General features: G+C 41.3%; 1 protein-coding gene across 3 annotated transcripts in view; it reads right to left on the reverse strand.

Annotated features, from left to right (window-relative positions):
- Positions 1 to 23524, reverse strand: part of LOC137323729 (endoplasmic reticulum junction formation protein lunapark-like) — a 103972-nt gene that overhangs the window by 59880 nt on the left and 20568 nt on the right. For all 3 annotated transcript variants that reach the window (XM_067987591.1, XM_067987593.1, XM_067987592.1), the window contains exons 3-6: positions 21843 to 21884; positions 9583 to 9770; positions 5982 to 6040; positions 5794 to 5834 (exon numbers count right to left, since the gene is read on the reverse strand). In XM_067987591.1, the coding sequence (XP_067843692.1) occupies positions 5794 to 5834; positions 5982 to 6040; positions 9583 to 9770; positions 21843 to 21884 (330 nt within the window). The remainder of the gene's footprint in view (positions 1 to 5793; positions 5835 to 5981; positions 6041 to 9582; positions 9771 to 21842; positions 21885 to 23524) is intronic.

The raw sequence follows: 23524 nt of genomic DNA on the forward strand, positions 1-23524 counted from the left end.
TGCAAACTTCAGAAAACCATCCCTTACTGCTTCAGTCTGAACATTTCCACTTCCCACTCCAGCCATACTTATGACCTTCAAAGAGTGAGATTACCAATTTATGATTTTTTTTAATTTAAGGTCAATTTTATGTAGTGGACCTTTATCCAGTCAGTCTGTCTGGATCCAAACTAGAACCCAGCACAGAGCAGTGCTGGCCCACTGTACAATCCTGTCCCCTGATAGTAGGGCTACTCCGCTCTTTATCTTTCAGACTAAGCTAGGCATAACTACTACTTTTTTTTGCAATATAAATTTTGTGCTCCTCAAGGTGTGGGCTGTTCGGGTTAAGGAATTGAACATTTTGCATTTTGGGCACACAGTGTCACCAATCAATTAATTCCAGATCAAGTATAGCATGGTTAGATACAGAGCATCTCACTCTCTATTACCTCAACAATGCTCCTCCCACCCCCCCCCCCCACTTCAAACGAGCAACCCTCATTCCATTATTGACATTTTGCATTTCATACACCAGCCATTCTGCGGCCTCTCTGACTGAGACTGCCAATTTAGTGCACTGTGGGCCTAAACCCATAGGAAGTGGATTGAGAGTGCCAAAATTAAAATTATATACAGCTCTCACAGTCAGCAAAAAAGACTTTCATTCCATCAGTGAGAGCTTGCCTTGAACCCAGTTTTCACTATTCTAAAAGTTTAATATGTACTTTAAGCAAAGTTGCTCCATGTGGCCAAAATTTTCAAAGCCAAACTCAAACTGTATGCTGTGTCAGCTAAGTATCTATAATCTTGGCAGAACTATTAAAGCTAATAATGTATGTTGCATTAGCTACTGAAGTACTATCCACAGCCTAATTGGGTATAGAGACTAGTTTCTTAAAGCCATTATTAAGTACTTAACTAAATCGATCCTACAAAGTCATCTCACTAACCTAGCATATTCAATTGTTTTCATTGTGTTTGACACAAATTTTGCAGTTTATAAGCATGAATGACTGCACATTGTATGACCAAGAAAGCGGCAAATGCAAATCTTAAAATGCACAGTTTTACAACCTTTTCCTCCACTTAAGTAGACTGGAATTCAGACTATTTGACTATTAGAACCATACATACATGACATATAAATGACCAACACTTAGTCATTATAAATTACCAGGGATATCTGTCCAATGTAATATAAAGTATCTCCAATTATTCAGTTAAATAAATTTTGATCCCTAAAATTATGATTGAGTTATTACTTCACTGAAAACTAAGCTTTACTGAGACAATATACATTCCATTGAGAAATAAAAACTCCACAGGAAAAGTGATCGACCTGTGGCTAACTAAAGACGTTAAGGATAGTATTAGATTAAAAGAAGAGGCCTATAATGTTGCCAAGAGTAGTAAACCTGAGGATTGGGAGTGTTTTAGAAACCAGCAAAGGACGACCAAAAAATTGATAAAAAGGGAGAAAATAGAATATGAAAGTAAACTAGCAAGAAATATAAAAATGGATTGTAAGAGCTTCCACAATGTAAAAAGAGTAGCAAGAGAGGCTGAGACAGGAGAAATTATAATGGGGAATCACGAAATGGCAGATGCGTTAAACAAATATTTTGTAGCTGTCTCCACAGTAGAAGACACAAAAAAATACCAGAAATAGTGGAGAACCAAGAGTCTAATGAGAGCGAGGAACTTAAAGTAATTAATATCACTAGAGAAAAAGTACTTGAGAAACTAATGGGACTAAAAGCTGATAAATTCCCTGGACCTGATGGCCTACATCCGAGGGTTCTAAAAGAGGTGGCTGCAGAGATAATGGATGCATTAGTTATGATCTTCCAAAATTCTCTAGATTCCAGAATGGTCCCAGCAGATTGGAAGGTAGCAAATGTGACCCCGCTATTCAAGAAAGGAGGGAGAGACTACAGGTCAGTTAGCCTGACATCAGTCATCAAGAAAATGCTGGAATCCATTATTAATGAAGTAGTAACAGGACACTTAGAAAATCATAATATGATTAGGCAGAGTCAACATGGTTTTATCAAAGGGAAATCATGTTTGACAAATTTATTAGCATTCTTTGAGGATGTAACTAGCAGCGTAGATAAAGGGAAACCAGTGGATGCCATATATTTGGATTTTCAAAAGGCATTCGATAAGTTGCCACATAAAAGGTTGTTACACAATATAAGGGCTCGTGGGGTTGGGGGTAACATATTAGTATGGACAGAGGATTGGTTAACGGACAGAAAACAGAGAGTAGGGCTAAACGGGTCATTTTCAGGCTGGTAGGCTGTAACTAGTGGGGTGCCGCAAGGATCGGTGCTTGGGCCTCAGCTATTTACAATCTACGTTAATGACTTAGATGAAGGGACCGAGTATAATGTATCCAAGTTTGCTGACAATACAAAGCTAGGTGGGAAAGTAAGCTGTGAGGACACAAAGAGTCTGCAAAGGGATATAGGCACGAACACTTTGCGTCTGTCTTCACAAAAGACAGGGACAATGTAGACATTGTAGTTAAGGAGAAGGAGTGTAAAATATTGGATGGGATAAACTTAGAGAGGAAGTATTAAGGGGATTAGCATCTTTGAAAGTAGATAAATCACCAAGGCTGGATGAAATGTATCCCAGGCTGTTAAAAGAAGCCAAGGAGGAAATAGCGGAGGCTCTGACCATCATTTTCCAATCGTCACTGGATACAGGCGTGGGTCGGAGGATTGGAGGACTGCTAATGTTGTACCATTGTTTAAAAAGGCAATGAGGGATAGACCGAGTAATTACAGGCCAGTCAGTCTAACCTTAGTGGTGGGCAAATTATTGGAATCAATTCTGAGAGACAGGATAAACCATCACTTAGAAAGGAACAGAGTAATCAAGGACAGTCAGCATGGATTTGTTAAGGGAAGGTCATGTCTGACTAACTTGACTGAAGTTTTTGAGGAGGTAACAAGGAGGGTCGCATTTGATGTAGTCTACATGGATTTTAGCAAAGCTTTTGACAAGGTCCCACATGGCAGACTGGTCAAAAAAGTACAAGCCCATGGGATCCAAGGGAGAACATAAGAATATAAGAAATAGGAGCAGGAGTAGGCCAATCGGCCCTTCGAGCCTGCTCCGCCATTTAATAAGATCATGGCTGATCTGATCCTAACCTCAAATCTAAATTCATATCCACTTTCCTGCCCAAAGGGTGGCAAGTTGGATCCAAAATTGGCTCAGTGGCAGGAAGCAAAGGTTGACTGGTGTTTTGTGACTGGAAGGCTATTTCCAGTGGGGTTCCCCAGGGCTCAGTATTACGTCCCTTGCTTTTTGTGATATATATTAATGATTTGGACTTAAATGTAGGGGGCGTGATTAAGAAGTTTGCAGATGATACTAAAATTAGCCATGAGGTTGATAGTGAGGAGGAAAGCTGTAGACTGCAGGAAGATATCAATGGATTGGTCAGGTGGGCAGAAATGTGGCAAATGGAATTCAATCCAGAGAAGTGTAAGGTAAAGTATTTGGGGAAGGCAAATAAGGCAAGGGAGTACACAATAAATAGGAGGATACTGAAAGGTGTAGAGGAAGTGAGGGACCTTGGAGTGTATGTCCACAGATCCCTAAAGGTAGCAGGACAGGGAGATAAGGTGGTTAAGAAGGCATATGGAATACTTTCCTTTATTAGCCGAGGCATAGAATATAAGAGCAGGGAGGTTATGTTGGAATTGTATAAAACACTGGTTAGGCCGCAGCTTGAGTACTGTGTACAGTTCTGGTCTCCACATTACAGGAAGGATGTAGTTGCACTAAAAAGGGTACAGGGGAGATTTATGAGGATGCTGCCGGGACTGGATAATTTTAGCTATGAGGCAAGATTGGATAGGCTGGGACTGTTCTCTTTGGAACAGGAGGGTGAGGGGTGATTTAATTGAGGTGTACAAAATTATGAGGGGCCTAGAAAGAGTGATTAGGAAGGACCTATTTCCCTTAGCAGAGAGGTCAATAACCAGGGGGCATAGATTTAAAGTGATTGGTAGAAGGATTGGAGGGGAGTTGAGGAAAATATTTTTCACCCAGAGGGTGGTAGGGGTTTGGAACTCACTGCCTGAAAGGGTGGTAGAGGTAGAAACCCTCAACTCATTTAAAAAGTACCTGGATGTGCACCTGAAGTGCCGTGACCTACAAGGCTACAGACCAAGTGCTAGAAAGTGAGATTAGGCTGGGTGGCTCATTTTCGGCTGGTGCGGACACGATGAGCTGAATAGCCTCCTTCTGTGCCGTAAATTTTCTATGATTCTATGACAGGTTAAGTGAGTGGGCAAGGTGGCGGCAGATGGTGTATCATGTAGGGAAATGTGAGGTTATTCACATTGGTAGGAAGAATAGAAAAACAGAATTTTTTTAAATGGTGAGAAACTATTAAATGTTGGAGTTCAGAGAGATTTGGGTGTCCTCGTATAAGAAACACAAAAAGTTACCATACATTAGGTATAGCAAGCAATTAGCAAAGCAAATGGAATGTTGGCCGTCATTGCAAGGGGATTGAAGTACAAAAGTAGGAAGTCTTACTACAATTATACAGGGCTTTGGTGAGACCTCATCTGGAGTACTGTGTACAGTTTTGGTCTCCTTATCTAAGGAAGGATATACTTGCCTTAGAGGCAGTGCAGGAAGGTTCACTCAATTAATTCCTGGGATGACAGGTTTGTCCTATGAGGCGAGGTTGAGAAGAATGGGCCCACACTCTCTGGAGTTTAGAAGAATGAGGGATGATCTAATTGAAACATGAGATTCTGAGGGGGCTTGACAGGGTAGATGCTGAGAGGTTGTTTCCCATGGCTGGAGAGTCTAGAACTAGGGGGCATAGTCACAGGATAAGGGGTCATTCATTTAAGACTCAGATGAGGAGGAATTTCTTCACTCAGAGGGTTGTGAATCTTTGCAATTCTCTACCCCCGAGGGCTGTGGATGTTGAGTCATTGAATATATTCAAGGCTGAGTTAGACAAATTTCTGGATTCTAGGGGAATCAAGGGATATGGGGATCGGGCAGGAAAGTGGAGTTGAGGTCGAAGATCTGATTGAATGGCGGAGCAAGCTTGAGGGGCCATGTGGCCTACTCCTGCTGCTATTTCTTATGTGCTTATGTTCTAATTGTGCAAACAAGTTTCATGGTCAAGAAAGATTGGTCTTAAACTTTGATTTCATTGTTCTTTACTTTTGTGTGGCTCTTTTTGTTTTGAAACCCCAAAAGATTCTTATTTTTGCTGTATCTTTTCTGTCAATCTGCATTTTCACTTGTCTTGCTTTACTATTAAATTGATTTATTGTTTTCTTTGTGGACAGTCATGGTTGAAGATACCCTCAAGATGACCTAATGTGCAAAAGGGTGTCAATTACTAGCCTTTTAGCATGGCCACTCCTGTTCAAGTCTGGGCAAGCATTGTTAAAGTAACCATGAACCAGAGTATAACGTCTCAAACAGTAAAGTTCTCTATCTATGACACCAAGACTTGAAATGAGAGTTAGACTGAAGAACAAAAAATGGAGAATCCACTATTACATGCTTAGAAATATGGACAAACACAATTAACGTATTAGATTTTTAAATTATTTCTCTTACACACCAAAACATTGTGTTTCGGTTACAGTTAGTGAAGATATACAAGAAAATGTACTAAAACTGGTTGGTAAATGCTAACTGGAGATTTACTATGCTTAATCGCGACTAAATTACTAACTGGGACAGCAATGCCTCCAAGTGACGTGGTTTTAAAGAAAAATCCAGAATAGAAACTCATTTTAAAATATTACTTACTATTTTCTTTTTTTGTACTTTTAAATCTTCCAGAGCTTCACCTGTAATAGAGTTAGAAATCTTGTGGCTTTCAAAACTAACCGATTCTATACATACAGTTGGCAAATATATTGTAAACAATCATAGCACAATATACAGTCTTTAAAAATGTAACGTTATATTTTTCACAAAGATATTTAAAAACTCACTGTTTCTTTCCGTTCTTTTGCAGAACAGCCAAATCAAAACTTTCCGTATTAACCAGACCCTGAAAAACACAAGCACCATGAGCACTGCATAAACATAACAGGGATGGAAAAGATCAGGCATACAAAGTAAATTTATATTAAAGTAACAAGGGATTCATTGGAACATAATTATACAGTACAACAGTTTTCCCTATTAACTTCAGTGGGCAAAGTCTTCTGGGGAAAATATCAGCCAGAATAAAGACCACTACCTAAAATCTCCAATATCCTTGGATGATAGGGGCAAATAGTTCAGGCTGCAAAAGATTCTATGGATGTCATACATACTGATGCCATCAATAGCAATCCCACAAGAAGATATGCTTAAATTGTGTGGTAATGGTGAAGTGGTGTGTTAAGAACCTCCATAGTTCTCCTTTTCTCCTAATGGATGACAACATTTCTCAAATAATAGTCAGAGTGCAAAAAGCCAGCATATGCCAAATGGTTCTACTAAGATAGTTTATCCAAAAATGGAAGGTTTCTTATGCTGCATGGAAGAGGCACATTTCAGTACTGAAGGTATAATCCATGCCTCGGTACTGCGTTTGGCACACTCAAGTTCATAGGTCAAAAACTTTAAACCTGAAGGGTGTGTGTGGCAAATTAGCATTTCCGCCTGAGTCACCTTGGGGTCAAGTAACTGTTTATACAAGAAAAAGAGAACGTAGTTTATACAGAGGTCAAGTAACATACCACTGATGTGACAGTTTACTTGCATAAGCTATAGTTCTATAAGCACATAGTTGCCCAAGGATGGTGAGAAATATACATTCATATACTAAATAGAAAATGCAATGCAATACATAGAACTCCATCCAGGTAGCTGTTCAGTCTGTGGAAACAAGTGTATATAATCGCCTCAGACAGAAGCAGAGAGGGGAAAAGTGACAAAATGCCACATCTTGCAGTTTGACAAAAACAGTAGTTTTTATTGGTGAGAATTCTGATTATCCATGCCTATTCTTGTACAGTATATCGTATACTAACACTATAAGATTGCTAAACAGCCACGGTCCATTATGCTAAGTATCTTCGATTAAAATGGATGTTGTTTCTTTCCCGAATTTAAAACAGAAGACTAGAGATGCCTTGCTTGTGAGAAATGGAAGATTTTTTTGAACATGGATTAAGATAAAGGCTTTCTTTGACCCAGGGTGATTGGGGAATATGTTCTTAAATTCATGAAGATTGCAAAATGCAAACAGGCTGATAACTCTGCTGCAAGTTACACATCAATATGTATAGTACTACTTTAAAAAAAGGTCCAATTCACCAGTTGGTCCCTGCAATATATTTTAATCTTAGGGAAAGAGAGTCTACGTTGTCATATGTCAAAACTTCTTAGTTATTTTGATATTCAATTTAACGAAGTTTAATGGGCAATCCTGTCTTCAAAGTTCCAAGTATACTTAAAGTAGGATGTTTCTGTACAGCCTGAGAGATACAGCGTAAGTCCCAGGAGTGAGCTAGTACGGAACACTGGCTCAACTCCACTTGGAATATTGTGCACAATACTTAAGTGAGGACATCCTAGCTTTACAGAGACTACAAAGGAGGGCAACTAATCAGATATCAGAGATTAGGTACCCGAGCTTTAGGAGACACTATGGAAGTTGGGAATTATTTACAATGAAGAAAAGGCAGCTCAGAGTACCCTTTGTTAAAGTTCTCAAGATTCACAAAAGCTGAACCATAATAAATTGTGTTTATTTATTTATTTTGGGGATATGGGTGTCACCAGCAAAGCATGTCCATTCATAGTTGACCTTGAGAAGGTGATGGTGGGTCTTCGTCTTGAACTGGTACAGTCCACGTGGTGAAGGTACGCTCACAGTGCTGTTAGGTAGAGCGTTCCAGGATTTTGACCCAGCGACCCTTTAGAAACGGCGATATATTTCCAAGTCCGGATGGTGTGTGACTTAGAGGGGAACTTGGAGGTGATGGTGTTTCCATCCACCTGCAGCCCTTGTCCTTCTAGGTGGTGCAGGTCACGGGTTTAGGAGGTGCTGTCGAAGAAACCTTGGCAAGTTGCTGCAGTGCACCCTGTAGATAGTACACACTGCAGCCACGGTACACCGGTGGTGGAGGGTGTGGATGTTTAAGGTGTTGGATGGGCTGCCAATCAAGCAAACTGCTTTGTCCTGGATGGTGTCGAGCATCTGAGTGTTGCTGCAACTGCATCTATCCAGGCAAGGGAAAAGTACTCCATCACACTCCTGACTTGTGCCTTGTAAGGGGTGGAGGGGCTTTCGGGAGTGAGGAGGTGAGCCACTCGCTGCAGAATACCCAGCCTTTGAACTGCTCTAGTAGCCATGGCATTTATGTGGCTGGTCCAATTGAGTTTCTGGTCACGGAGACCCCCAGGACGTTGATGGTGAAGGATTCGGTGATGCTAATGCCATTGAACGTCATGAGGAGGTGGTTAGAGTCTCTATTGTTGGAGATGGTCATTGTCTGGCTCGAATGTTACTTGTCACTTATCAGCCCAAGCATGGATGCTGTCCAGATCTTGCTGCATGTGGGCATGGACTGCTTCATTATTTGAAGAACTGCGAATGGAGCTAACACTATGTGATCATCAGCGAACAACCCCACTTCTAACCTTATGATGGAGGGAAGGTCATTGATGAAGCATCTAATGTCCAATCATGTCAGCCCCAGCAATATCCTGGGGCTGACATGATTGGCCTCCAACAACCACAACCATTTTCCTTTGTGTCAGGTATGACTCCAGTGACTACAGAGTTTGCCCCTGATCCCTATTAACTTTAGTTGTACTAAGGCTCCTTGGTGCCACACTCGGTTGATGACTGCCTTGATGTCAAGGTCAGTCACTCTCACTTCATCTCTGGAATTCAGCTCTTTTGTCCATGTTTGGATGAAGGCTGTCATGAGGTCTGGAGCCGAGCGATCCTGGCGGAACCCAAACGGGTTTGACAACCACAACCTCAGGCTCAGAAGGAAGACAGACAGTTCAGATTTAACTATGTTACACAGAAGTTGGTGAATGTGTGAATCAGATAACCAAGAAAACAGCGGAAGTGAAAAGTATCAGCAAATTCAAGAGGGAGATGGAGAGTTTTTGGCAAATTATACAAAAAGGAGGTACAAGAGATAGAGTACAGTAATATATATATTTTTAAAAGGTTGGAACTGGCCAGATGCAATGCAATAGCCTTCCTGGTCTTATACATTCCAACGTAATCAACTTAAATTACCTTTATTAGCCCACACTATCATTTCAAAGGAACTATAGATAACTTGATTGTTCAGCTCAGCTGCACTTGGTAACATTTTAATTCACTTAAATGGGCTATGCAATTCACACAATCTGGAAGAGAGAATCTTAAAAAAAGATTTTAACTATAATTTAATTCACGTAAGTGAGCTCTTCAATTATTAGGTATCCACTTATGTGGGCTTCGGTATTAGCAGAGTACAATCTTCCTTTCTAACTATAAATCTTTTTAAGTTGCACCAATGAAAAGAAACAAAAATAGACTATCAAGATGTGTTTTTTCCCAAAGTAATCCAAACTGACAATAACATGATTACTTACAGTAGAGGAAATAAAAACCCTGGAAGTGCTAAGGTTAGTCGTGCAGTCCATTCTTCCGGAAAACACCACAAGTACACAATTATAAAGGTTATGATATAAAGAGTGGATGAATAGAGAACCAGTCTTCCAACCCAGATCTTTTGCAGTCTCTGATTCTTTTCCCTGAATTCTTCCAATGCATATATTTCCTATAGACAAAAGAAATTAATTAAATTATTAGTAATAGATATCAGTGTTAGTATTGCACTCAAGTCCTGCACCCCCAAATTTTCCTATTAAAAGATACACTTTGAACAATGAAGTATTACCATTTTGTAATGCAAACTTAAAATATTATACATCACAACCGTTGACAATCATCCTGCTTCTCAAAAATAAACATGGATTTGGTCACATCAGAATCTACTTAGAATCTGCTAAGTGACAAAGGAAATAGGGACAAGATGATAAAGGATTTGATGCATTCTGTTCTGAAGTAAAACACAATCGTAAATAGAGATGCTTCTAAATAAAGTTATTCCACTCTAAAGGGAAGTTGCTAAAAAAAAGTATTTTCTGTTACAAGATATTCCAAATTATGTGAATTGTTTTGTCTCTCCTCCAGCAAACAAATCTTGGGAGCACCTAAATTGGCAAAAGTTGGTCCCTGCTGGGTACTGCTTTACCCTCTAGATCAGTCCAAAATGCAGCCTCCAACAAAGGGATCTACTCAGGGAAACACATGAAAGGCTCCCAAAGCACAGATTATTGAAAGAGCTCTTGTTGCAAGCGAGAACCAAAATGAAGAACCTTCCTAGGCAGGGGAAATACTTCAATGAACTTACAATCACTAACAAAATTATGTGTACTTTTTTGGGCGGGGGGCTAAGGCGGATGAAAAACACTTGAAATGCATATCGCCCTACCATCTGGGGAAGACAACTTTGTGAATAGGCCTTAAGTTATAGAAAGGCTGGAAATTCACTATTTTAACCTCTTCCGATTCGGTCTCCTTTTTGGAATGCGTCTGCTCAAATCTCTTCCATTTTCCACCTTTCATTCTGTAGCAACATGAATACCATTCTTGTTCTTTCTCTTCTTCCTTATTTGTTCTCATTCAACTTTACTCTCTTCTCCACCACTATTAAAGGCAGCAGAGATTTTCAGCTGGTTTCTTCAATGTTCCAGGAGAAAGGAATCTAACAAAGTTTAGATTGATTTCTAGCCGGAAGAGGACTCTGCATTGCAGCAAGTAATTATTTTCTTTACATTATTGACTAGCATGTCAGGAGGAAAAAATGCACAAGGAAGACAAAAAAAAACACATCCATTGTATATATAGTTTTTAAAAACTGGGTGTTTTTCTCATTTCCCGGTTAGGCCTCATATTACTTCTCTTTGGGAAAGTTGCCAAGGACAAACTGTACTGAACTGTCTATACATTAAGTCCAAGGGCGCAGACTTGAATGCATATGGTGCACAACTGCTTCAGCCATTCATTTCCAGATCTGGCCGGACCATATGAAGCAATATTGAGCCCTGCTCCCCTCTGCCCAAACTGCTCACTATTCCAGGAATATCCTGGAATGCAAAGATAACCCTCAACTTCTTTTCTCTACTATCAACCATCTCCTTAAACCCCTCTCCCCTGCTTCCCCTACCCTCACCTCCAACAAGGGTGAAGAGCTCATGGACTTCTTTGTCACAATGATTGTGACCATCCACTCAGCTGTCTCTGCTGCATCCCTTCCTTCCCCTTGTCCACCAAGCCACGTTTCCCCCAAGGTGCCGCCTTGCACGAGCCCTGAACTCTCATCTTTCTCTAGTTTCTCTCGCATCTCTCCTCATGCCCTCTGCAAGCTAATCTTGTTCATGAGACCCACCTCCTGCTCTCTTGACCCTATTTCCACTAAACTGCTGACCACCTAACTTCCTTTCCTGTCCTGCCTACTAGCTGATATTGTAAACAGTTCCCCCTCTTTGGGTACTGTCCCCCTCCCTTTCAAATCTGCTGTCATCATCCACCACCTCAAAAAAAAACACCGATGACCCTTGTGTCCTTTCAAACTCCCGCCTCATCTCCAATGTCCCGTTCCTCTCCAAAGTCCTTGAACGTGTTGTCACCTCCAAAATCCATGCTCATCTTTCCCACAACTCCATGTTTGAACCTCTCCGATCAGGTTTACGCCCCTGCCACAGATCTGTAACAGCCCTAATCAAAGTCACAAATGACATCCTCTTTAACCACTGTCCACTACTCCTCCTTATCCTTCTCGAACTCTGCAGCCTTTGACACGGTTAACCACACCATCCTCCTCCAACTCTTCTCCGTTGTCCAGCTGAGTGGGACTGGTTCAACTTTCACCTATCCAGTCATAGCCAGAGAATCTCCTTCAATGGCTTCTCTTCTTGCTGCTGCACTGTTAACCCTGGAGTCCCCAAAGATCTATTATTGGTTCCCCTCCTATTTCTCATCTACATGCTGCACACCACCACCACCAGTCCCCCCCCCCCCACCACCAGCGACCTCTGAAGACTGACATCAGGTTCCACACGTATGCTGATGACACCCAGCTCGACCTCACCACCACCTCTCTCGATCCCTCTACTGCCTCTGTATTGTCAAGATTACTTGCCTAACATCCAGTCCTGGATGAGCAGCAATTTCCTCCAATTAAACATTCGGAAGACCAAAGCCATCATCTTCGCCCCACCCCCGCCATAAACTCCGTTCCCTTGCCACCGTTTCCATTCTCCACTATCTCAGGCTGAACCAGATGGTGTCCTATTTGACCCTGAGCTGAGTTTCCAACTCCATATCCTCTCCATCATGAAGGCCGCTTACTTCCACCTCTAACATTGCCCGTCCCGTCTCCGCCCCCGCCTCACCATATCTGCTGCATAAATACTTATCCCTGCTTTTGTTACCTCCAGACTCAACTACTCCAATGCTCCCCTGGCCAGCCTCCCGTCTTTCACCCTCCATAAACTTGAACTCATCCAAAACTCTGCAGCCCATATCCTAACTCACACCAAGTCCCACTCACCCATTGCCCCTGTGCTCACTGACCTATACTGGCTCCCAGTCCACCATCACCTTGATTTTAACATGAGGATGAGAATTTTACAATGTCTCCATGGCCTCGCCCTCCCTATCTCTGACTTCCTTCAGCCCTACAATCCTCAAAGAACTCTGCGTTCCTCCAACTCTAACCTATTGTGCATCGCCCACTCCCTTCATCCCACCATTAGCAACCGTGCCTTCAGGCATCTAGGCTCCATGCTCTGGAATTTCCTCCCTAAATCTCTTCACCTCTACCTCCTCCTTCAAGATAGTTCTTAAAACATACCTCCTTAACCAAGCTATTAGGCAACCATCCTAATAGCTCCTTCTTTGGCTTGGAGTCAATGTCTGATTACATTCCTGTGAAATGCCTTAGGATGTTAAAAGCAAGTTATTATAATTTTTTTTAAACAAGTCCTACAATTAGCACACTTCTGGATCATCACATCTCAGACAATCGCAGAGCAAAACAAAATTACAATTGTCTCAAATATCCAATGTTAAATATTAACAATGCTGTGCAACTCAAATATAAATTGACTAAATGTGGACTAATCAAAAACTAATTTAATTCACTAGACAAGTAGGAAAAGCTACCAATTAACATTCAGTAACCACTAAGCTAACCAAATCACACTCTCTTTCCCCCCCTTGCATTACTAGTCACAAACCATCAAAACCAATTTCTCCCACTTGGTGGCCATGTTATTTATTGAGCCACTGTACAAATATCTATAGCCATAAACCCAATTTATTTTAGGAATCCTTACAATTTTACCCATGCAGGCGTTTCCAGTTTCTCTGGAGCCTGGATTTGGAGTTCCACTAGGTTTGGAGTGCTTAGTGTTTACTTGGGCTTTCCTCCCAATATTTCCCAGGGTCTGCACATACTCCACCTCAATTTACGACCTGTAGCAATTAATAGCTGCCATTTTTATGCCTGGTAAATTTCATTCTCTGCTACCGTGATAAATATCAGAGAAGTTTCTGCAACCAAACTTTATCTCCACTTCCTTGAATTAAACAAAGTAACTCCTAACTACCCTCCTTCAAGCTAAACTTCTGAGCCTAGTCAAAGTTTGCCCTTGCAGCTTTCTGTTTGAAGACCTACCAGTGTCTTTCTCTTTATCTCCCTCTGTTCGAGGCCTCCCAGATCAACCCTGCCGAGCATATGGGACCAGAAACTTCTCAACACAACGGGTGTGAGGTGTTTATCGATTGCCTAGACAAGCTAAATAATTTCGTATTATTTACAGTGTATGGGCGTAAAACATGAAAGCTTAGCTCATTAGCATTTAACCACCTATCACCTTTTTTTAAAAACTGAATACAATTTGCTGTGAAAACCCAACACTTAAAAAAAAATCCCAATCTTTACGGAGAATGGTGGAAAAAACCTCTCAAATATGACAACAACACTGGAAGGAATAATACTGGGACTTTAAAAGTCACATATGAAAGGATTGCCTCTAAACTCAAAAATTGGAGATGCAAAGTAATGTTCTCTGGTATACTTCGAGTGGTTGGGAAGGAGAAAGGTTCAGTAAGAAAATTGAGAATATACATGAATGGCTGGCAGCCTGGTTCATAACCAACAGTTATCATAAATAACTAGGAACACTTTCAGAATAAAATGACTGGTATGGCTGTACCTAAACCAAGTCGGAACAAAGAGATTCACAAAGAACTTGGAGGCATCAACTGAGAAATATTTAAACTAGATGGGCTGGGATGGGGAAGAGAGGGTGGGTAGAAAACTGAATCCCAGATGAGACAGATCACAAGGTCGAAGGTAGTCAACAGGTGGGCATGGACAAGAATACCAAGTGACATACAAAAGACCAGGAATTGACAGAAGGTAGGGAACATGAGAGAGTACAGGAGTGCTGGAAGCATTAAAAATAAGATGCCAGAACTGGCAATAGTGGGAATCACAGAAAAATGGCTAAACCTAGAGGATGGAAATGAATTGAAATTCAAGTGTTCAGATTGTTCCGAAAATACAGTGGACAGAACCGGAGGCGGTGCAGCTCTATACATCAGAGACATCTAGGGGGTAAATGAAGTTATTCCTGTGGGAAAGGGAAAGCTATAAAACGAACTACTCTGGTTAGGCATCGCAAATAGAAAAAAAAATTCCAAGCTTATATTTGGACCACGATAAGGAGCAGGGCAATTTCCTCGATGTAGAGATAGGAAGGCTATATGAAAACAGGAAAGTTATTAACTGGATACTTAGAATCATAGAAGTTTACAACATGGAAACAGGCCCTTCGGCCCAACATGTCCATGTCGCCCAGTTTATACCACTAAGCTAGTCCCAATTGCCTGCACTTGGCCCATATCCCTCTATACCCATCTTACCCATGTAACTGTCCAAATGCTTTTTAAAAGACAAAATCGTACCCGCCTCTACGACTGCCTCTGGCAGCTCGTTCCAGACACTCACCACCCTTTGAGTGAAAAAATTGCCCCTCTGGACCCTTTTGTATCTCTCCCCTCTCACCTTAAATCTATGCCCCCTCGTTATAGACTCCCCTACCTTTGGGAAAAGATTTTGACTATCTACCTTATCTATGCCCCTCATTATTTTATAGACTTCTATAAGATCACCCCTAAACCTCCTACTCTCCAGGGGAAAAAGTCTCAGTCTATCCAACCTCTCCCTATAAGTCAAACCACCAAGTCCCGGTAGCATCCTAGTAAATCTTTTCTGCACTCTTTCTAGTTTAATAATATCCTTTCTATAATAGGGTGACCAGAACTGTACACAGTATTCCAAGTGTGGCCTTACTAATGTCTTGTACAACTTCAACAAGACATCCCAACTCCTGTATTCAATGTTCTGACCAATGAAACCAAGCATGCTGAATGCCTTCTTCACCACCTTATCCACCTGTGACTCCACTTTCAAGGAGCTATGAACCTGTACTCCTAGATATCTTTGTTCTATAACTCTCCCCAACGCCCTACCATTAACGGAGTAGGTCCTGGCCCGATTCGATCTACCAAAATGCATCACCTCACATTTATCTAATTTAAACTCCATCTGCCATTCATCGGCCCACTGGCCCAATTTATGAAGATCCCGTTGCAATCCCAGATAACCTTCTTCACTGTCCACAATGCCACCAATCTTGGTGTCATCTGCAAACTTACTAACCATGCCTCCTAAATTCTCATCCAAACCATTAATATAAATAACAAATAACAGCGGACCCAGCACCGATCCCTGAGGCACACCGCTGGTCACAGGCCTCCAGTTTGAAAAACAACCCTCTACAACCACCCACTGTCTTCTGTCGTCAAGCCAATTTTGTATCCAATTGGCTACCTCACCTTGGATCCCGTGAGATTTAACCTTATGCAACAACCTACCATGCGGTACCTTGTCAAAGGCTTTGCTAAAGTCCACGTAGACCACGTCTACTGCACAGCCCTCATCTATCTTCTTGGTTACCCCTTCAAAAAACTCAATCAAATTCGTGAGACATGATTTTCCTCTCACAAAACCATGCTGACTGTTCCTAATCAGTCCCTGCCTCTCCAAATGCTTGTAGATCCTGTCTCTCAGAATACCCTCTAACAACTTACCCACTGCAGATGTCAGGCTCACCGGTCTGTAGTTCCCAGGCTTTTCCCTGCCACCCTTCTTAAACAAAGGCACAATATTTGCTACCCTCCAATCTTCAGGCACCTCACCTGTAGCTGTCGATGATTCAAATATCTCTGCTAGGAGACCCGCAATTTCCTCCCTAACCTCCCATAACGTCCTGGGACACATTTCATCAGGTCCCGGAGATTTATCTACCTTGATGCGCGTTAAGACTTCCAGCACCTCCCTCTCTGTAATATGTACACTCCTCAAGACATTACTATTTATTTCCCCAAGTTCCCTAACATCCATGCCTTTCTCAACCGTAAATACCGATGTGAAATATTCATTTAGGATCTCACCCATCTCTTGTGGTTCCGCACATAGATGACCTTGTTGATCCTTAAGAGGCCCTACTCTCTCCCTAGTTACTCTTTTGCCCTTTATGTATTTGTAGAAGCTCAACTGATGGATACTTCACTCAACCAAATCTAACTGAGAAAATCCAAGCGGTTCAGTCAGTATTGGCAATGTAATTCAGGACTGCTTCATGACCCAGAGCGTCAAGAAAATCATGAGGGCCTGAGCTCATGTTGACCTGGTATTTATTAATGACCAGATAATGTACAGGAAATGGAAGTTGCACCATGCCTGGCAAATAATGATCATAGAATGATAAAATTCACAGTCATCTGGGATCCAGATATGCCGAAGAGGGAACAAGCAAACGGATTGGGGTCAGCTGCTCAACAACACCTCAGTGGAGGACACATGGAGCACCATTAAAAGTATAATACTGAGTAAGCCAGATAAACACAGTCCTAAAACCAACAAGCTCAGACTAAACAAATGTGGCCCTGAAATGGATCAGTAAGCAAAAGTCAAATGAAAGGAAGAGTAAAAACAACTTTTTCAAATCTTGCAGCGAGAATGAGGAAGGAGTTCACTGGGATAAATATGAGAAAATGTAGAAATGTGCTAAAAGGGTGATTAGAGGAAACTGGAGGGGAAAAAGCCTAACAGCTAAAAACAGTAAAAAAAAATATTTTGGCACTACAACAGTTAGATTGCAGCCAAAGAGGTGAAAACCATAAAAGCTGCAAACAAATTTGAAACGGAGGACAAGCACAGAACAGTAAACATTCTGAAATAGTGAAGGAATTGCAAAGAGCCACAAGACTAATCCCTCGTGTCCACAGTCTGAGTTATGAGGAAAACTGGGGAGAGGTGATCTTGTAGAGGTATATAAAAATAGCAAATGGAATAGAAAAGATAAACCCCAAACATTACTTTAAGTTAATTATTAAGAACAGGACATGGGTACATAGATTCAAACTGTGAAAAGGTAAATTTAAGACTGATGTCAAGTAATTCTTCTTTTTACACAGAGTGACCAAGATATTTAATAGACTTCCAAGAAGAGTGATGGCAGCAAAAACCCTGGAATTTTTAAAGAATGCTGAAATGGGAGGGCTTTGAGATCTTTCAGTCTGGATGAACTAAGATGGGTTGAATTGGTTACTCAGCTGTAAGTGCCTTATAACCTCTACACCTCCAAGTGGGGCCAGGACCCACTGTCCAAAATGTTGCCAATCCTCCTTTGCCCAAGTGCTCCAAGACCCACAGGCTCTTTTCTCCTATCACCCCAGCTCAGTTGAGTGCGACCAGACCCCAGCCCATCTAGTGTCCACCCCCCCTCCCGGATTGATAATGGAAGCCCCGCTCCCAAATGGTGCCAGGCCCCCTCACAAATACTGTCAGGATCTCAGTCTGCCCCAAAGTGTTCAGAGGTCCCAAAACACCTGTTCAGCTCTCAAATTGTGGCTCAAGTCCGCTACTGCCAGATCCTGGATGTCTTCCCCCACTGCTCCAAGACACCTTCTGCAATCCTCCTGGACTATAGGATCCCCTTCACCAAGAATTTCTTCCATTCCTAGGTTTCTCCACTCATGTGCTTCCAAACCACTTGACTGCCCTTCCAAACTCTAGAACCAACCCCAATACTCCAAAACCAAACACCTTCTCACTGCTCCTAGATGTCAGAACCACACCAATGCTCCCAGGCCGTAGGAGTTCCCTTCCAAAAATTCTCTGCTGCCTGTAGCTTATCCCGGACCAAGTCCTGCTCACCTATCAACCCTAGGATGTAGGCCATCTTGTTGACACTTACATGGCATGTATGTTACCTGTTACTTGTCATCCTAAGCCTTGGTGCAACATTTGGTTAAATGCTGCCTTGATGTAGAGTGCATCTACTCTCACCTCTCCTCACCTGTGATGAGGCCCGAAGCAGAGTGGATCTGGTGGAACCTGAACCGAGTGTCAGTGAGTTGGTGTCGCTTGATGGCTGATGCCTTCCTCCAACACTTTATAATGATTGGGGGGAGGTTGATGAGGCAGTAATTGGCCAGGTTAGATTTATCCTTTTTTTTTGTGAAAAGGACATACCTGGACAATCATCCACATTGTCTGGTAGATGCCAGTGTCATAACTGTAGTGGAACAGCTAACTGAGGCAAAGGTCTTCAGTACTAAAACGGGGATGGTGCAAGAGCCCATAGCCTTTCCTGTGTCCATTTGCATTAAGCTGCCGTTTAATGTCATGTGGAATGAACTGAATTTGTTGGGCACTGGCAACTACAACAGTAGGGACTTCAAGAGGAGGTAGAGTAGGTTCGGCCACTTGACCCTTTGGGCTGAAGACACTTGCAAACGCCTCAGCCTTGTCTCTTGCGCTCACGTACTGAACTCCACCATGGTTGAGAATATTCATAGAGTCTCTTCCTCTTGTTAGTTGCCTGGCTGTCCACTATCATTCTCGACTGCATGTGAAAGAGAGAGAGTTTTTTTTCTCTGATCCGTTGGTTGGGGTATGTATTGCTCTGTCTATAGCCCTCTGCTTTTCAGCATACAGGTAAATTCACTAGGGTGGTCCCTCATCCTAAGGTGTGTCCTACTACGCTCCGCACTGAACCCAGGGTTGATGGTTATTGAGGACTGAGGGATGTGCCAGGCCATGAGGCTACAAATTGTGGTAACACTGGGCTGTTGCTGATAGCCCAGTGTCTTAGAGAAGGTAGATCTGTCCCTAGTCTGCATCACTTTGCATGAAGGCAGTGCCACTACACAATAGAGGATATTCGCCATAAGGAGCCGAAACTTTGTCTTCACAAGGAATGTGCATTGATCATTCCTCCCAATGCTATCGTAGGCAGAAATATCCACTACAGGTAGATTGGTGAGGATGAGTAGTTACTTCCCACTGCTGGCTCCCTCACCATCTGAAGCAGGTTCAGTCTGGCAGTTATGTCCTTCAGTACAAAAGCAAGGAAGTTATGCTAAACTTTTATAAATCACTGGTTTGGCCTCAGCTGAAGTATTGTGTCCAATTCTGGGCACCACACTTTAAGAAGGATGTCAAGGCCTTGGAAAAGGTTCAGAGGAGATTTACTAGAATGGTACCAGGGGCGAGGGACTTCAGTTATGTGGAGAGATGAGAGAAGATGTGATTGTTCTCCTTACAACAGAGAAGGTTATGGGGAGATTTAATAGAGGTGTTTAAAATTTTGAGTGGTTTTGATCAAATATATAGAGAGGAACTGTTTCCACTGGCAGGAGGATCAGTAACGAGAAGTCACAGATTTAACATAATTGACAGAAGCAGAGGAGAGATAAGGATAATTTTTTCTTAATGCAGCAAGTTGTTATGAACTGGAATGAATTGCCTGAAAGGGCGATAAAAGCAAATTCAATAGTAACTTTCAAAAGGGGATTGGATAAATACTTGAATAGGAAAAGAGCACGGGACTACGATTAATTGGAGTGCTGTATGATTCTATGACTCAACCAGCTCCAGTGATAACATTGCTGAGTTTCGTTCAAGTAATGTTCAATATCAAGGAGTAATGTTTTGTCAGTGGCGGGGGGGGGGGGGGGGGGGGGGTGGTCTTTAGATGGTAATCAACAGGCTTCCTTGACCTCGTTTCACCTGAAGCGTGGAGCCCAGAGTCAATGTTAAGGACTCTGATGACAATTCCCATCCGACTGTGTACGACTGTGGCCTCCATCTCTGGTAGGTCTATTGTGATGGTGGGTCAGGACATATCCCTGGATGGTGATGGAGGAGTTTGGGATATTGGTTGATAGATAGGACTCTGAGTATGACTATGTCAGGTTGTTGCTTGACTAATTTATTAGACAGTTCTCCCAACTTGGGCATCAGTCCCCAGATGTTAGTGAGGAAGATTTTGCAGGGTCCACTGGGCTGCGTTTGCCTAATTCTTGCCCTGATTCAATGCCTAGGTCATGGCCGATCGGTCCATCTGATTTTCTCCTTATTTTTGAACTTTGTAGTAACTGTTTTACAACGGAATGGCTTGCTGGGCCACTTCAGAGGGCCTGACGAACATTAGTGAACAAGGTGGGTTTTTAAGACAATGTAACAGCTTTCATGGTTATTTTTCTGCTACGAGCCCATAAGTTAGTAGCAATTTCATAACTCACCATGGTGGGTTATGAACTAATAACCTCTATCTAGGTTTCAAGTCCAGTACTCTAACTGCTATACTACCGTACCCCCACCATTTCCTGCCACAGCCATTATTGCCTCTGCCCTCTCCCAAATGACAGAGTCTTGGTATGCTGTGAAGCCCCCCTCACGCCTCTGCTAGTCTCCAAGCACTAAGCTGGGAACCAGCTCTTTGTTTTTTTTTTAAAACTCCTATTGTACACAGTTAGCAAATGCACTGTAAGCACAATAAGTTCTTTGAAGAGCAAATAGCTGGTTTTCACCAGTGCTGGGTAGCGGAGTTTCAGATGAGCATGCTGGGGAGGGGGTCAAGAGATGGCAGAGAAGAGAGAGGAGGGATGGGAGGATGTGGGGCAAAGAGGATTGGTGGGCAGCAGGCACACCTGACTCATTTACTCACTCACCACTGATCATCTTAATCTACCATTGCCAGAGCCCCAGTATCTGCTGCATCTGTCACCATTGCCGACGATGAGTTCAAATACCATTTTCACCAACAAATTACAACTGAACAGGTGGGAAATCTAACAATAAACAAGCAGCAATTTGGAACAGAAACTTTCAAGTAGTACCAAGTAGGTTCAAAAATGACTAATCGAAAATCAAACAGCTAATAATAAAAACTAGCAAGGAACAGAAAGAGAACCATTGAAAATGATGCAAAATATTTTTTGAAATCCTTTTGCCAGCATCTCATTGCTTCAACAAGCCAACCATAAACAGGTAATAAATTTAGAAAACATGTAAAAACTTCAATAATTTGCAAAAAAAAATTAAAGTCACAACCTATAAATTTGTCTACCTATTAGAAATGTACTGAATAAGTTTTTCCAAATCCTAACCCTATGTCCTGACTAGATGTCATCTGTGTTCCTGGTATAGCCACTCAGAGCAAAATTGTGGCACATTACTTACTTTGATAGGCGTGGGCAGTTGGGGTGAAATCTTAAAAAAAGAAACAATCCTGGGGATGAAATATTAAAGAGATGCAAATACAGTAACATTTAAAAATATATAACCAAACCAAGATAATTTACTACACCATTTCAAAAATGTAAAATTGAAGAAAAATGTAAAATTGAAGAAAAATGGTACCTTGTCCACTCTTTCTAATACTTCTATAGTGGAAGGTTTTGCCTGCATTAAAAAGAAAAATGAGTGTTAAAAAGACTCAATGAACAATAAAAATAAACATTCAAATAATTACAAGTGTCCAAAAGAACCCTTTTGTACTGTGCATTACTATGAAGAACAAAGTTTACTGCTCCTTATACAATAGGTGCAACCTCTCAACAGATGGTTTTGGTTTGAAGATAAGATAGACTTCCAATTAGGAGCCATCTGACCTTTTTTGGGATGGAATAGCATCAATATCAGGCATGAAATAGGTCAAATGGCAACACCAATCACTTCACAAACCTGACAGCATACTGCATTATTTAATTTTAAAAATTACCACATCACCTCACCATATGCATAAGTATCCTCCACACCAAAATGTTAATACACATTTAAAAAATGGTAAGTATTGTTTATTGACATTAACCCTTGATGTATATCATATGGTCATCTCTGCATAAACTACTGATTTACTTTTAACACAAACACAAAGGATAAAAAAAGCATAATCTTATAAACTGTACAGCACTCAAAAATTCTCCATGCTTCCACAAAAATATCCCAAATCAATGCTCCAATAAAACAAAGGATTTATAAAATCTAACATGTGACTCCTACCACCACAAAAAACCTACTACATAGATCCCTCACAGAACATCTTTCAACAACCAATGCAGAAATCATTTTATTTCAAGGGAATTCATTTATGTGAGACACAAAATGACACTATATTGATGCATTTTTTAAAAAAAATTCAAATTTAGTACTCAAAAATTTTATTAAAGTTTGCCAAACTAGTCGTACAAACAGAATACCTAACAGGAACAAACATGACACTTAACACATTCATCACAGCTGTTCCCCTCAAGATTCTGCCATATTGTGAAGCAAATCATTTCTTATTCTTTTGTACACTTGTTATTTGTCCAAGTACCCTGTTGAGAATGGGACAAAATATGAGGCAACTCAGTTTCTGAACAGTGGTGCCTATACCAAATTATAGCTTATTATGACTTTAATGTACATGTATCCAAGTTTTAACTTAGAACAGGGAACAGAAAGCTAATAAAAATACTTTATTCTGGTACAATAACACTATATTCTTTTCCAACAGAACTACTAGGTAGTTTAACATGTGGTCCCTCTTACATTAAGATATATATCTAATTATGTATTCTTATGTTTACATGTACTTGAGATTTTCCATTTTATATTCCTAGGTCCACATTTAGAATAGAAACGGTCTAAGTTAACTTGTCATGCTGTAATTATACCCTCCCACCAGTGGAGCTGCGAGACATGTTTACATAGGCTGTTGCCAATACATATGCGAACATAGGAATTCATAATGGAAATATGAAAAGGAAGGACAAAATATTTGACTTTAAAAAGGGGACTGAATCATGTCCGCGTAACCTGGTCCAAATATCCCTTGCCCTCTCACCTTGCTTCACTTGAATGCTATATTTAGTCTTGACTTCCCGTGTAAAATGACACAGGAGATCGACTAGCAATGCATTGAAAGTCTTGTGTATGGCGGGCACTCCTATCCACATTACGTTTACTTCCTGTGTCATGAATTTTGAGTAATGTTTTTTATGTCAACATTTTATAATGGCACAATGAAATCCACCAAGATGACACCGTTACATAGTCAC

The sequence above is a fragment of the Heptranchias perlo genome, chromosome 7, assembly GCF_035084215.1.
Source record: "Heptranchias perlo isolate sHepPer1 chromosome 7, sHepPer1.hap1, whole genome shotgun sequence".
NCBI lineage: Eukaryota > Metazoa > Chordata > Chondrichthyes > Hexanchiformes > Hexanchidae > Heptranchias > Heptranchias perlo.